The sequence below is a fragment of the Mauremys reevesii genome, unplaced genomic scaffold (assembly GCF_016161935.1).
Source record: "Mauremys reevesii isolate NIE-2019 unplaced genomic scaffold, ASM1616193v1 Contig21, whole genome shotgun sequence".
Taxonomy (NCBI): Eukaryota; Metazoa; Chordata; order Testudines; family Geoemydidae; genus Mauremys; species Mauremys reevesii.
The window spans coordinates 159,959-176,269 of NW_024100831.1; the positions used below are offsets into that span (position 1 = coordinate 159,959).

Here is a 16,311-nt window from a genome sequence, read left to right on the forward strand (position 1 = left end):
AGTGAGGGCGGGGCCTGAGGGAAGAGGCGGAGTGAGGGCGGGGCCTGAGGGAAGAGCTGAGCGGTGGAGGGACAAAGTATGGGTAATAAGCAGGAAGAACTGGAAGTGCTAATAAATAAATACAACTATGACATCGTTGGCATCACTGAAACTTGGTGGGATAATACCCGTGATCGGAATGTTGGTGTGGATGGGAACAGCTGGCTCAGGAAGGACAGACAGAGGAAAAGGGAGGAGGTGTTGCCTTATATATTAATAATGTGCACACTTGGACTGCGGTGGAGATGGACATAGGAGACGGGAGTGTTGAGAGTCTCTGGGTTAGGCTAAAAGGGGTAAAAAACAAGGGTGATGTCGTGCTAGGAGTCTACTACAGGCCACCTAACCAGGCGGATGAGGTGGATGAGGCTTTTTTTAAACAACTAATAAAATCATCCAAAGCCCAAGATTTGGTGGTGATGGGGGACTTCAACTATCCAGATATATGTTGGGAAAACAACGCAGCGGGGCCCAGACTATCCAATAAGTTCTTGGACTGCATTGCAGACAACTTTTTATTTCAGAAGGTTGAAAAAGCTACTGGGGGGAAGCTGTTCTAGACTTGATTTTAACAAATAGGGAGGAACTCATTGGGAATTTGAAAGTAGAAGGCAGCTTGGGTGAAAGTGCTCATGAAATCCTAGAGTTTGCAATTCTAAGGAAGGGTAGAAGGGAGTACAGCAAAATAGAGCCAATGGATTTCAGGAAGGCGGATTTTGGTAAGCTCAGAGAGCTGATAGGTAAGGTCCCATGGGAATCAAGACTGAGGGGAAAAACAACTGAGGAGAGTTGGCAGTTTTTCAAAGGGACACTATTAAGGGCCCAAAAGCAAGCTATTCCGCTGGGTAGGAAAGAGAGAAAATGTGGCAAAAGACCAGCTTGGCTTAACCACGAGATCTTGCATGAGCTAAAAAATAAAAAGGAGTCATATAAAAAATGGAAACTAGGTCAGATTACAAAGGATGAATATAGGCAAACGACAGGAATGCAGGGGCAAGATTAGAAAGGCAAAGGCACAAAATGAACTCAAACTAGCTACAGGAATAAAGGGAAACAAGAAGACTTTTTATCAATACATTAGAGGCAAGAGGAAGACCAAGGACAGGGTAGGCCCACTGCTCAGTGAGGAGGGAGAAACAGTAACAGGAAACTTGGAAATGGCAGAGATGCTTAATGACTTCTTTGTTTCGGTCTGCACCGAGAAGTCTGAAGGAATGCCTAACAGAGTGAATGCTAATGGCAAGGGGGTAGGTTTAGAAGAGAAAATAAAAAAAAGAACAAGTTAAAAATCACTTAGAAAAGTTAGATGCCTGCAAGTCACCAGGGCCTGATGAAATGCATCCTAGAATACTCAGGGAGCTAATAGAGGAGGTATCTGAGCCTCTAGCTATTGGAAAATCATGGGAGACGGGAGAGATTCCAGAAGACTGGAACAGGGCAAATCTAGTGCCCATCTATAAAAAGGGAAATAAAAACAACCCAGGAAACTACAGACCAGTTAGTTTAACTTCTGTACCTGGGAAGATAATGGAGCAAGTAATTAAGGAAATCATCTGCAAACACTTGGAAGGTGGTAAGGTGATAGGGAATAGCCAGCATGGATTTGTAAAGAACAAATCGTGTCAAACCAATCTGATAGCTTTCTTTGATAGGATAACGAGTCTTGTGGATAAGGGAGAAGCGGTGGATGTGGTATACCTAGATTTTAGTAAGGCATTTGATACGGTCTCACGTGATATTCTTATCAATAAACTAGGCAAATACAACTTAGATGGGGCTACTATAAGGTGGGTGCATAACTGGCTGGATAACCATACTTAGAGAGTAGTTATTAATGGTTCCCAATCCTGCTGGAAAGGTATAACAAGTGGGGTTCCGCAGGGGTCTGTTTTGGGACTGGCTCTGTTCAATATCTTCATCAACGACTTAGATATTGGCATAGAAAGTACGCTTATTAAGTTTGCAGATGACACCAAACTGGGAGGGATTGCAACCGCTTTGGAGGACAGGGTCATAATTCAAAATGATCTGGACAAATTGGAGAAATGGTCTGAGGTAAACAGGATGAAGTTTAACAAAGACAAATGCAAAGTGCTCCACTTAGGAAGAAACAATCAGTTTCACACATACAGAATGGGAAGAGACTGTCTAGGAAGGAGTACGGCAGAAAGGGATCTAGGGGTTATAGTGGACCACAAGCTAAATATGAGTCAACAGTGTGATGCTGTTACAAAAAAAGCAAACGTGATTCTGGGATGCATTAACAGGTGTGTTGTGAGCAAGACACGAGAAGTCATTCTTCCGCTCTACTCTGCGCTGGTTAGGCCTCAGCTGGAGTATTGTGTCCAGTTCTGGGCACCGCATTTCAAGAAAGATGTGGAGAAATTGGAGAGGGTCCAGAGAAGAGCAACAAGAATGATTAAAGGTCTTGAGAACATGACCTATGAAGGCTGAAAGAATTGGGTTTGTTTAGTTTGGAAAAGAGAAGACTGAGAGGGGACATGATAGCAGTTTTCAGGTATCTAAAAGGGTGTCATAAGGAGGAGGGAGAAAACTTGTTCACCTTAGCCTCTAAGGATAAAACAAGATGTAATGGGCTTAAACTGCAGCAAGGGAGGTTTAGGTTGGACATTAGGAAAAAGTTCCTAACTGTCAGGGTGGTTAAACACTGGAATAAACTGCCTAGGGAGGTTGTGGAATCTCCATCTCTGGCGATATTTAAGAGTAGGTTAGATAAATGTCTATCAGGGATGGTCTAGATAGTATTTGGTCCTGCCATGAGGGCAGGGGACTGGACTCGATGACCTCTCGAGGTCCCTTCCAGTCCTAGAATCTATGAATCTATAATTATTTATTTCAATGCCCCATCCCACCAAAAAAAAATTGACTGCAGTGGTGAGGTACATTAAAAAACCCTGAAGTGAGTTGAATGTATTATGATTGTTGTTGTTATTAGCTAGCTAGATAGGTTATTGGGGGGCAGGGTTCAGTGTGGAAAATGGTGTGGGTTGAATGATGACCGAATGACATAACCCCTGGCCCATGTCCGTCACTTAAGTCCAGTAATTTTGTCAAGTGTCTGTTGCACAACATGGTGGTGCCTACCCCTGCCTGCATGGAGGCAAACCCATGTGGCTCATCTTTACCCTACAGACTTCAAACTCTCATTCTGAACAAGCCCTTTCATCTCCGGTGAGATATTATCCCAGGAGCTTCCTGGAATCTACACTCCCTTTGATTAGAAACCTTCTCAGTCAAGGCAACTGGACGAGTGCACTGCTGCCTGGGCCTGCCTGCTGAGGTATGGACTATAATGGTCCGAGATCTCACCGGCACAGAAGTATATTGAAGGTGAATCCTAAGGAAATAGAGTTTAAATGATCCTCCACATGTCCTGCCTCCCACGAAAATGAATCCAAGCCACAGGTCACTTGGGCAGACATATCCATGGCAGGACACTACACTGTTAGCAATGCAAATGAAGCTGCCAAACAAATGCTGTTTCAATGACCTCACTCTAGTGTGCAGACTCCTCTGCTAAGAGGTAGTTGATGCACATGAACACCAGGCAGGGTCCTTGGAAGCCGGAGACTCTGTGCGTCCATCCCACACCACTGTCGAGTTTCAGCACGTTGGGGCTAGTCAGCAAATAAGAACAATCTTAGCCAGGGCTGCCCCTAGAGGGGTGCAGGGCCTGGGACAGCTTCCCCCACCCCACCCCTTCCTGCCCCACGTGTTCCCCATTCTCCTCCTTCCCTGCCCCTGCTCCGCCCCTTCCCCCAAGCCCTGCCCCTGCTCTGCCCCTTCCCCCAAACCCCACCCTCTCTGCTCCCGAGCAGTTAGGCAACAGTTGAGTGTGTGTGTGTTGTAGGGTTGTTGGCATCAAAATCTCAGATTCAGGTATCTAAAGTGAAAGTAGCACCTGGGCATCTAAATCTTTTTTGTGCATCTAGCCCCGTGGCTCTCAAACTTTTGTACTTGTGACGCCTTTCACACAGCAAGCCTCTGAGTGCGACCCCCCCCCCTTATAAATTAAAAACACTTTTTTATATATTTAACACCATTATAAATGCTGGAGGCAAAGTGAGGTTTGGGGTGGAAGCTGACAGCTCACAACCCCCCATATAATAACCTCGTGACCCCCTGCGGGGTCCTGGCCCCCAGTTTGAGAACTCCTGATCTAGCCCCTAATGCCTAACCTGCTTTGACAACCCCACTAAGCCCCTCTCTGCATCCTCAGGTGCCTAATAGCTAAAACTCTAATCCTAAGTCTCATGATGTGTATGTACTTTTGAAAAATTTACTGAAAATCCAACCGGATTTAAAATCCAGTTTAATATAATCTGGGCCCCCAAGCCCTAAAATACCTTCATCAGAACAGCGTGGGGCTTTGATGGTATCTCTCCATGGCAGGGTCTGACAGCCGGTGCAGAATGTCGGAACAGCCCCATTGGCAGTGATTATTGCTAAAGCCGTAAGAGAGTGACTGTCCTCAGAGAATGTCGTCTGCGCTCTAGGGGTAAGAGCTGTAATTCTGGGGAAGAACAATCTGCGTTTGTCACACGTAACAGAAGCTGAACAGCTGCTTCCAGGGCAGAACCTCGTTCTCTCAGCCATTGGGAGATGCTGCCCCCTCCCCTCATCATTCCCCTTGGGGCGCCACTCGTAGCCGGTTAGATTTCAGAGTCACTCCTGACACGTGCAGAATCCTTATGTTGGCTGTTCTGCATATTTAGGCTGGAAGCTCTTTCCCTTAGGGGCTGTCTCTCATGATGTGTATGTACAGCACCTAGCGCAGTACAACCTTGGGCTTCTGGGGAGCCTCTGGCTGCTGCTGTCTAACAATAATCATGGTATTAACTGAGACACAATTATTTTGTAGCCAGACATGAATTAATTTGGGGAAAGTTGTGGTGTGAGGATCAGGCCGAGTATGATCAGGGAGAGACTCCCAAACCCACCCATCTAACCTCCCAGTCCTGCCAAACCTTAGTCACATGCTTAATTGTACCACTGCTGATAGCCCCATTGCTTGAAATGGGTCTGAGCTAGAATTAGGCAGGTGGTAAGGTTGAGAGAGCCGGGGTTTGGGGTTGAAACCAGCTCAGAGCAGAATCACTTTAGCCCGATTATCCACACAGAAATTTGTCAATATACTGCCTGCAACTGAGCCTAGGAGAGGGCAGAGCTGAGACTGTCTGAGTGACCTCACTGCATTTCCGTACCAGACCACAGTAGCACTGCAGTTACTGTTCACCTCCACTCTGAACCCAGGGGGTATTTCATGGAAAACAAGGACACAGTGTGAGAAACTAAATTCTACTTTATTATAACAAAGGAGAAACAGACTCCTGTCCCCACCCCCAGCCAGCTCAGCATGGGACTTTCCATCCCCAGCCCAGCTCGCTGCTGCGCCCAAATCCCCCGGGCACCAGCAACAGAGCAACATTTACCAACCGGTAGAAAAGGGCAGAGAGATGCCCAGGAGCGGTGCTGGGGCCGTCCCAAAGCAAACACTGCGAGGGCAGGAATCCCAGGAACGGAGATTAGAGGGATGGGGTGTGGGGTGAGTGGGGCAGACAGCCCCTGTCGTCCCCACACAGGACACCGGGTTAGGTGGGGAGGGGTGACCAGCTGGGCTGTCAGGCTCCTCATCTCCCTCTCGCCTCTATGGTGGGGTCAGCCTGGCTTCAAGGCTGGCTCAGGCCTCTTGACTTCCCCAGCTTCCGTCTTGCCTCTGCCCAGGCTCGTCCTCTGAGCAATGGGGAGACGCTGCCCCCTCCCCTCATCATTCCTCCTGGGCATCGTTTGTAGCCCTTCCGACTTCAGGGATGGCTTCACCCAGCACTCCCAGGGCAATTCCTGTCTCCCTCTGGCACTGGCGCAGCAAGTTCACCGTTCTCAGCCTCAGCTGTCTGGCTCCCAAGAGACAAGTCTGCAGTTTCCCAGCTCTGTTCCCCACCCTCTCCCGCTCCTGTCTGCATCTCACAGCTCTGCAGGGATCTGGCAGTAACTCCATACCCCGAGTGTGAATCTAGCGCTCACCCTCGGTGTTTGTGCTGAGAGATATCGATAACTGTCATTGTTCAAACAATCTCCTGACAAACGGAAAGAACCGTGAAAATAAAACAAAAAAGGACTCTTCTGGCAAATGATCCTTTGTCTCATAAAGTCCTTAATAAAACTGCTACATCCTGTCAAAGTAAACTACTATCAAAATATAAGACCAAACGGCCTGCAGGAAGAGACAGAAACCAACACTACAAGGTGTGCTACAAAATAATGTCAGGTTTATAAAGTGAAAATCCCACAGAACTCTAACTCCCCAAAGAAGGAAAACCCGTTCATTCATTTTCTTCTGACCTGGCTAAACCTGCTGTACTCAGCACCTCCTCATTATCTGGTTGTGCCATTTACAAAAGTTTTAACATCGTCCTAATGCAAAAATAACAAAAAAAAACCAAAGCTCAAACCTGACCATCTACAAAGCCCAGAAGCCACTTTAACAACAGATCCAAGATTGGCAACCTTTGGCACCCAGCCTGCCAGGGTAAGCCGCTGGTGGGCCACGAGACGCTTGGTTTCCCCGAGTGTCCACAGGCACAGCCGCTCGCAGCTCCTAGTGGCCATGGTTCACCTTTCCTGGCCAATGGGGGCTGCAGGAAGTGCGGCCAGCACGTCCCTTGGCCCGCGCTTACCCTGACGGACCGGGAGCCAAAGGATGCCGACCCCTGCAATAGATGAAAGCAGGGACTTTAGCTCAGAAAGATGAGCCAGAGCTTTGGGGTTCATTTGAATTCCCCCTCCAGGTGTGGGACATTTTCATCTGTAGCCCTCAGGAGTCTGAGTCAGGACCAAAGAAGTCAGAGTGTGATTCCTAAGCACGGAGAGCACAGAACATTGTGGTAAGTGCCGTGCTGGGAGGACAGTGCACCCCTGGGGTTTGCACTCCTGCAGTGGTGTGCACACGAGTGCAGGGCACTTCCTGAGCTGGGTCTCACCGTGCAGACCTAATCTCCGCGTCCGTGTCTTTCTGCAGCGGGATGTGGCACTTCCTGTGGGTGTGACAGAGTAGGCTGGCAGGCTGGGGTCAGGGGGCCCTGGCTGGTGGAACGGGCAGGCTCAGTGGAACCCCAGTACATCAGGTGACATACCCAGATCGGCAGGACAACCCGTCAGGACTGATTGGGGCTTCTTTTCCCCTGCTGGGGTTTGCTTAGACCAGGCAAAGCCAGAGGGTCCCTGATCAGCTCCAGGTCAGCTGCTGCTGGAACCTGCCCCCAGAGACGGGCAGCTGGATACTGTTAGCACATAAGCCTGGTTGTCAGCCTGAGACAGAATTTGGGGCTTGACCCTTTGATACTCTTGCATATTTTACTAAATGTGTGTGAACAAAGGACAGTGGCACCGTGTGCTACATCTGCCCACACGCAGATGGGGTGAAGAGCTAAGAGCTGGAGCTAGCGTTCCTGGGCACAGCTGGAGTGTAATATACGAGCGCCCACTGCCAACCGCTGCAGCTCCCTCTCTCAAAGCAAGGCCAAGCAACTGGTCAGGAGGGGAAGGCGGGATGGGGGCAGTAAAACACTAAAAGAGCAAAGAAATGCCTGCCCCTGCCGGAGCCCAACCTCACCCCTCACCCCTCCCCTGGGTACAAGAGAGGAGGCACGAAGACCCCAACTCACGACCCTCCCGAACAGAAGTTGTAAGGGGCGTGACTGGGGCGTGCGCTGCAGCTCTGTCTGGGCCTGCTGAGGAGGAGGAGTGGGAAGGGGACTGAGGAATGAGAATGGGGAACAGGGAATTGGGCCGCAGGGAAGGCTCTGCAGCGTCAGAGCCGGGAAGGGAACACCAGGGAACAGGCTATCGGCGCGTAGAGATAAGCCTGACTGGTGTGAAGGGTGCGAAATATGCTTGCTTGGAAACGAATCCCAATAAACATTGAATTGTCTGTCCTTTGGACTTCTGGTCTGCTCTCTGTCTGTGAGACAAGAACCAGGAGAGAGGTGAGGGGAAAAGCCCTCTAACAGATACCCGGGAGCCAAATGCCACCGATGCGGGTGGGAATTAGGAAATGGAGTTTTTACTAAGGCCAGCCCCAGTCAGGGCACTGAGGGCTTGGCTACACTTGAGAGTTGCAGCGCTGGTCGTATAGCTGTGTAGGGAAAGCGCTGGTGTGTGGCCACACTCACAGCTACCAGCACTGCAGTGTGGCCACATTTGCAGCATTTGCAGCGCTGTTGGGAGTGATGCATTATGGGCAGCTATCCCAGCGTTCAAATGGCAGCAATGTGCTTTTCAAAAGAGGGGGGTGGGGTGTAGTGTGACAGGGAGCGGGGGAGAGAGAGAGAGAGTGGAGTTTTGGAGCCGACACTGTGTATCAGCTCCCTGCCTTGCAAAATCAGAAAATTTTCCCGACCCCTTAGTCTTAACTGCAAACAGCCTGCAGATCAGATAAGCAGCATGGACTCCCTTTCTCCCCCTCCCCTGCTGTTTCTCTCGTCAAGCAAACACTCAACCCCTGTGAATGAGGCAGGCAGGGGTTTCTCTCATTTGATTGTTCACAGTCACTTACAGATTGATCACAGCAAACAGGAGCTGTGTTTGTTTTTTAGATAAGCAGCTCCCAGAGCCCCAAGTTCACAACAAAACAAAGAGAGGCTGCATAACAAAACAAAGAGAGTAATTTAGTTAAAAGCATTCTGGGATACATCCTTATTCCCTGGAGGCCAATTAAAGCGCTGGTGTGTGGCCACACTTGATGAGCAGCGCTGGATCACCAGCGCTGCAATGCTTATTCCCCAAGCAGACCAGGTGTTCAGCCAGCGCTGCAGCCAGGGAGTTGCAGCACTGGATGTGCCTTGCAGGTGTGGACAATTACTAAGTTGCAGCGCTGGAAAGCCTCCACCAGCGCTGCAACTCTCAAGTGTCGCCAAGCCCTGAGAGAATTTCCCTCCTGTGTGGAGGAGTCTCTGATGTCCAGTGTGGTGTTCGCTCCATCTGAAGCATTTTCCATGCTAATGACACATCAAAGGCTCTTCTCTGTGTGGATTTACTGAGGCTTGATTCCGTGTGAGCACCAGATAAAGCTTCCTGCACATTCTAGCTCTTTCTTCTGTGAATTATGCGCTGAGGAACAATGTATGAGCTCCGACTGAATCTCTTTGTGCTGTTATTGAACCTTTTCCCCCAATCCAAGCATTTATGGGTTCTCGGTCGTGTGGATTGTCTCATGGGATGGAAGGTTTGATCTACAAATGAAACCTTTTCCACAGTTGAGGCATTTATAGATTCTGTCCCGTGTGAATTCTTCAATTTTTATGAAGTTATGAGCAGGGACTGAAACTTTTCCAATCATCTAAGCATTTATAGGGGTTTTCTCTTGTGTGGATTGTCTGATGTCTAACAAGGTTTGAGCGCTGACTAAAACCTTCCTCACAGTGGAGGCATTTATAAGGTTTCTCTCCTACGTGGGTTCTCTGATGTACAATAAGGGCTGATGGTGCACTGAAACTTTTCCCACAGTCCAAGCATTTACAGGGTTTCTCTCCCATGTGCAGCTTCCGATGGGCAGTGAGATTTGAGCTCTGACTGAAGCTTTTATCACAGTCCAGGCATTTATAGGGTTTTTCTCCCGTGTGGGTCCTCTGATGTGTAATAAGGGCTGATGGTACACTGAAACTTGTCCCACACTCGAGGCATTTATAGGGTTTCTCTCCCGTGTGGGTTCTCTGATGTACAATAAGGGCTGATGGGGCATTGCAACTTTTCCCACACTCAAGGCATTTATGTGGTCCCTCTCCTGTGTGGATCCTCCTATGGCTAGTAAGATGTGAGCGCTGATTGAAACTTTTCCCACAGTCCAAGCACTTATAGGGTTTCTCTCCCGTGTGAGTTCTCTGATGTACAGTAAGTGCTGATGGTGCATTGTAGCTTTTCCCACACTCAAGGCATTTATACGGTCCCTCTCCTGTGTGGATTTTGCCATGGCTAATAAGGCTTGACTGTTGACTGAAACTTTTCCCACAGTACAAGCACTTATAGGGTTTCTCTCCAGTGTGGGTTCTCTGATGTGCAGTAAGGGCTGATGGGCCACTGAAACTTTTCCCACAGTACAAGCATTTATGTGGGCCCTCTCCTGTGTGGATTCTCCCATGGCTAGTAAGATGTGAGCGCTGACTGAAACTTTTCCCACAATCCAGGCATGTATATGGTCTCTCTCCTGTGTGGATTCTGCTGTGGTTTATAAGTCTTGAGTGCAGACTGAAGCTTTTCCCACAGTCCGAACATTTATAGGGTTTCTCTCCTGTGTGGGTTCTCTGGTGTACAATAAGGGCTGACGATACACTGAAACTTTTCCCACACGCAAGACATTTATAGGGTTTCTCTCCTGTATGGATTCTCCTATGGCTAATAAGGCTTGAGCTCTGACTGAAGCTTTTCCCACAGTCCAAGCACTTATAGGGTTTCTCTCCAGTGTGGATCCTCTGATGTGCAGTAAGGGCTGATGGGCCACTGAAACTTTTCCCACAGTCCAAGCATTTGTGTGGGCCCTCTCCGGTGTGGATTCTCCCATGGCTAGTAAGATGTGAGCGCTGACTGAAACTTTTCCCACACTCAAGGCATTGAAATGGTTTCTCTCCCGTGTGGGTTCTCTGATGGATAATAAGGACTGATGATGTACTGAAACTTTTCCCACATTCAAGGCATTTATATGGTCCCTCTCCTGTGTGGGTTCTCCCATGGCTAATAAGGCCTGAGCACTGACTGAAGCTTTTCCCACACTCAAGACATTTATATGGTTTCTCTCCCGTGTGCAGTCTCCGATGGGTAGTAAGATTTGAGATCCAGTTGAAGATTTTCCCACAGTCCAAGCATTTATAGGGTTTCTTTTCCTTGGGATTTGTCTGTGGGGTTGTGATTTCTTTGGAATCCTTGTCTCCTCCCTCACATCCAAAGGATTCGTGCACTTGATTGTGTGGGTGGTTTCCCAGCTTCCTCTCTGACCTGTCCCAATTACTCCAGACTTTTCTCTGTTCCCAGCGCTGGGAAAAATTCCCATCTGCTCCTCTCAAAAAGTTTCCCTGCAGTTCCACTTGCTCAGGACCTTCCTGCTGTGGATTTCCCTCCTCGTTCTCACTCATCGTCTCCTCACCTGCTGGGGGAGAGAGAGGGAACCCAGGCAGGAGTCAGTGCCTGGGCTGGCAGAAAGGGCACAAAGGGGAGTAGCAAAGGGGGAAAACACAACGCAATCACTGTTGGGAGACTGAGCAATTGGATTCTGTCTCCACGTCCCATCCAAACACTCCCAGGGAAGTGACGTCAGGGAGAAAACTCCTGACAGCGAACAGGGTGGGTGGGAAGCCATGAGTTATATCTGCCATGAGATGACACCTGCTGACTATAGTCTAACCTGGGTGAGATGAGGCAGAACTGACGGGGGCTCATGCAAGTTTTTTGGGGTTTTCAGCTTTTTCCATACAGTTTCTGTGTCAGTGTCATTCCTCACCTGTGCAGGTGCCTCTTGGCATCTTCCTTTCCTCAAAGGCCTGGAGATCTGGGACCCACGGCTCTTCCCCTGCTTCCAGCTGGGCGATCAGGTCAGGTTTGGGAATGGGGAGTCCTGCTCAGGGGTGAAATCAGGCATGAGCACAGTGCCCTGAGGATCGGGGCAGTATTTGTCACAAAGGGCACAACTGAAGTTTCAAATGACCCCATGATTTCTTGGGGGAGTTGTGGGATGTGAACAGATGGGAACGTGGTCACTGAGTCCCCGTGGCACAGGCCGATGTCTGGAGGGAACGGGAAGTTCTCACAGTGTTACCGGGAGCGTTCAGGGTCTGTGGGCTCTGGGGAACTTGCTGAGGCACACACAGCTCTGGTGTTAAACCCCTGCCTGTGTCTGAACCCCCAGAGCCCTCCCCACACCTGGAGCCAGTCCCAGGAAGGGAGGTGCACAGAGATGCTGTGTGTGAGTGAGAATTAATGCAGAGAGGCTAAGACACTGCTCCTGCCCCTGTGACAGCTGGAGGGACGGGGATGAATTAGCATGTCCATTAGGTCCATGACTCCCCCTGTCCCACTGGAGGGGGTTTGGAGGTGAACGGCTCCCTCCTGTGGACTATGCGACCCATTCCCCTCTAATGTAACTGACCAGCTGCAGAAATGCAGACCCCGTGGCTTCACATAGCTGAGGGGACAGGAACCCTTACCCAGCGAGGTCACTGTTTGATAGTTCTCCTGCATGACGTCCCTGTAGAGGGCTCTCTGAGCGGGGTCCAGCAGAGCCCCCTGCCCCGCGGTGAAATAAACAGCCACCTCCTCGAAGCTCACCGGCCCCTGAAACAACAGGTGCCCCCCACTCAGTGCCTGCTGCTCCCGCCACGGCCCCACCATTCATGGGGGAAGCAGCACAATAGGACGGGTCTGGGAGGGCCAGAGGAGCAGAATCCCATCCCACCCTGGCCAGGAGGCTGCAGGGAACAGAGAGAAGAGGAGAGCTCCTTGTCCCTCCCAGCAGGCAGAGGGGGGCAGGGTCTTCCCATTTCCCACCCACCTACTAGGCACAGGCTGAGGTGGGAGGCAGGGAACAGGGACAGGAATCCCAGCCCCTCCCCTTTGTATTTCATCGCAGTCTCTGCCTGGGGGGTTCAGGCTCCAGCCAAATACTAGAAAAGAGCAGAATCAACGGAGGAGCAAAGACTGGGTGAGGAGGGGCCATTTGAGACGTTGCACCCCATAATGCTTTATGGGAATATGCTTATAGATGTAAATATGACATAACTGGATTATGTTTTATGCTACATATGCCATGTAACAGATCTCTGTGAAGGTTGTGATCTACTGGATATATTCATCCTATTTGTATGCATCAGTTTTGTACTCAAAGTTATGAATATTGGCTGCATACCTGTTTGATTCTAAGTAGGGTGTAGTGAAGCAGTTGATTGGGTTCCTGAGAAAAGACTATTCTCCGTAAGTGCCCCATCAAGAACCACCAAAGAATCCTGTGGCTTCTACAGAACCAGACTAACACGGCTACCCCTCTGATAATCAAGAACCACTTTAGCCAACAATGAACTTGGAGACACCAACCCACATCTGGGCTTTCCCAGGAATGTGGCTTGGCTGGTAGGAACTCAGTCATGCATGGACATGTGACTTGCCCAGGTGACTCCAAAACTCCATCTTTGTAGCTGGATTCTACACAGGGGGAGGGAGGGGTCTCCACCCACAAGAGAGAGTCTATTTAAACTCCTGGGAGACCCCTCCATGTGGTCTTCAGCTGGCTCAAGAGATGGTCTCTCCATCCCCAAGGATACCTGAAAGGAACTGGAACAAAGGGCAGTGACTGCAAGGGGTGAGTGATTGCTGGACCCAGACCAGAAGGAGGCTGGTCTGTAAAAGAAGCTTATTGGAGCATCTCTGAGGGTGAGATTTTATCTGTATTCAGCTTCTTACTGTATTAGGTTTAGACTGGCGCATTTTATTTTATTTTGCTTGGTAATTCACTTTGTTCTGTCTGTTACTACTTAGGCCTGGTCTACACTGGGGCGGGGGGATCGATCTAAGATACGCAGCTTCAACTACGAGAATAGCACAGCTGAAGTCGAGGTATCTTAGCTCGACTTACCTCCCATCCTCACGGCGCGGGATCGACGGCCACGGCTCCCCCGTCGACTCCGCTTCTGCCTCTCGCCCTGGTGGAGTTCCGGAGTCGACGGGGAGCATGTTCGGGGATTGATTTATCTCATCTAGACGAGACGCGATAAATCAATCCCTGATAGATCAATCGCTACCCACCGATCCGGCGGGTAGTGTGGTCGTACCCTTGGAACCACTTAAATCCTACTTTTTGTATTTCATTAAATCACTTTTTACTTATTATTTAACCCAGAGAATGTATTAATACCAGGGGGAGGGGGAATTAATACCGGGGAAACAGTTGTGCGTCTCTCTCTATCAGTGTTATAGAGGGCGAACAATTTATGAGTTTACCCTGTATAAGCTTTATAGAGGGTAAAATGGATTTATTTGGGGTTTGGGCCCCATTGGGAGTTGGGCATCTGAGTGTTAGAGATGGGAACACTTCTTACACCGCTTTCAGTAAGCCTGCAGTTTGTGGGAAGTGGTTCAGACCTGGGTCTGTGTGTTTGTAGTCGGCAAGCGAGTCTGGCACAACCAGGTGGGGTTCTGGAGTCCCAGGCTGGCAGGGAAGGCAGGGGCAGAAGTAGTCTTGGCACATCAGTTGGCAGCCCCAAGGGGGTTTCTGTGATCCAACCCGTCATAGTGGCGTAGTTGGCAGGGTCTGTGCACAGCTGATTGCTCTTAAGATACTGGTAGTGATTTTAAGTGAGTTTTGGATGTGATGGCTGGAGAACAAACAAAGTGGTTACTGGTTTGTTATTTTCTGTTTGCTTATTTGGGGGAAGGGAAAAGAGGCAGGAAAATCAGCAACATGAGTGAGAGCGAGGCTCAGAAAAAGCTAGAACTGTACAGGCTGCAAATGGCTGAGAAAGAAAATGAACATAAAAGGCTGATGGAATTCAAACAAATGGAAATTAATGCAGAAACAGCCAGGGAGGAGGCTGCCCACAAGAGAGCTATGGAGGCAGAGGCAGCCAGAGAGTAGGCTGCCCATAAAAGAGCCCTGGAGTTAAGAGACAGAGAAATACAGGCCCAGATTGAGGCCCAGAAGCATGAACTGGCTGTTATGGAGTTGAAATGACAAAACCCTCTAGCTGCTGGCTCCACGTGCCCAAAAATCCACAAATGGGAGCGACTATGTCCACAGTATGATGAATCCAGTTATATTGCTGAATATTTCATCACCTTTGAGAGACTGTGCACCCTCCATGCTATCCCTAAAGATCAAAAGATGACCACATTGATAGCAACATTGACTGGCAGAGCTCTGGACATATTCAATAAGATGCCTATTGATGATGCTTCAAACTATGGTAAATTTAAGGAATTGGTTTTGAAATAGTTTCAGATTACACCTGAAATCTACAGGGTTAAATTCAGGAGTCTTAAGAGGGGATCTGGATTGAGTAATGTGGCTTATGCAAATGAAATGAGAGATTTGGTAGATAAGTGAGTGAGGGGGAAAGGCATTACAAGCTTTGAAGGGATGTGTGATTTGGTTACTCAGGAACAATTCCTGAATATGTGCAGTGATGAGGTAAAACAGTATTTCTGGGACAAAAAGGTGAATGTAGTGGGTGGATTAGCTGGGTTTGCAGACTCTGATGAGCAAGCTCAAGCTGCAATTAAATATAAACCACTGGCAGAGGGGTACAGGGTTGGGGGAAAGCAGAATCACCATTTCACCCCGGGAAAAAGGAGGCTGGACATTCACCTCCCCAGTCCCCTGGTACTCGTCCCTGGTACTTCTGGGCCTCAATCTGGGCCTGTATTTCTCTGTCTCTTAACTCCAGGGCTCTTTTATGGGCAGCCTACTCTCTGGCTGCCTCTGCCTCCATAGCTCTCTTGTGGGCAGCCTCCTCCCTGGCTGTTTCTGCATTAATTTCCATTTGTTTTAATTCCATCAGCCTTTTATGTTCATTTTCTTTCTCAGCCATTTGCAGCCTGTACAGTTCTAGCTTTTTCTGAGCCTCGCTCTCACTCATGTTGCTGATTTTCCTGCCTCTTTTCCCTTCCCCAAAATAAGCAAACAGAAAATAACAAACCAGTAACCACTTTGTTTGTTCTCCAGCCATCACACCCAAAACTCACTTAAAATCACTACCAGTATCTTAAGAGCAATCAGCTGTGCACAGACCCTGCCAACTACGCCACTATGACGGGTTGGATCACAGAAACCCCCTTGGGGCTGCCAACTGATGTGCCAAGACTACTTCTGCCCCTGCCTTCCCTGCCAGCCTGGGACTCCAGAACCCCACCTGGTTGTGCCAGACTCGCTTGCCGACTACAAACACACAGACCCAGGTCTGAACCACTTCCCACAAACTGCAGGCTTACTGAAAGCGGTGTAAGAAGTGTTCCCATCTCTAACACTCAGATGCCCAATGTTTCTACTGGGGAATGATTTCTTTGATGTGGTAGAATCTGTCCCAGGGTTGGTTGGCAGCAAGAAGGAATCTTGTGCTAAAAGCCCCGGGAGAGAGAGAGAGAGAGAGTGAGTGTGTGTGGGGTCACATGGACTGCTGGGGAAATGGGAGGGAGGCTCTTAAATTCCTCTGTAGCTGTGAAAAATGCAGCTTTGGGGGCAGGGATGGTTGTAACCAGTTCCTGTAGCCCTGGGCCTGG

General features: G+C 49.2%; 1 protein-coding gene across 1 annotated transcript in view; it reads right to left on the minus strand.

The window, feature by feature from the left end:
- The window catches only part of LOC120393495 (zinc finger protein 420-like), a 38,437-nt gene extending 26,134 nt beyond the window's left edge, over positions 1–12,303 (minus strand). The window contains exons 1-3 of the mRNA XM_039518084.1: positions 12,252–12,303; positions 11,549–11,662; positions 9,380–11,197 (exon numbers count right to left, since the gene is read on the minus strand). Coding sequence (XP_039374018.1) covers positions 9,380–11,197; positions 11,549–11,662; positions 12,252–12,285 — 1,966 coding nt within the window. The 5' untranslated portion in view covers positions 12,286–12,303. The remainder of the gene's footprint in view (positions 1–9,379; positions 11,198–11,548; positions 11,663–12,251) is intronic.
- Between the last annotated feature and the right edge of the window lie 4,008 nt (positions 12,304–16,311).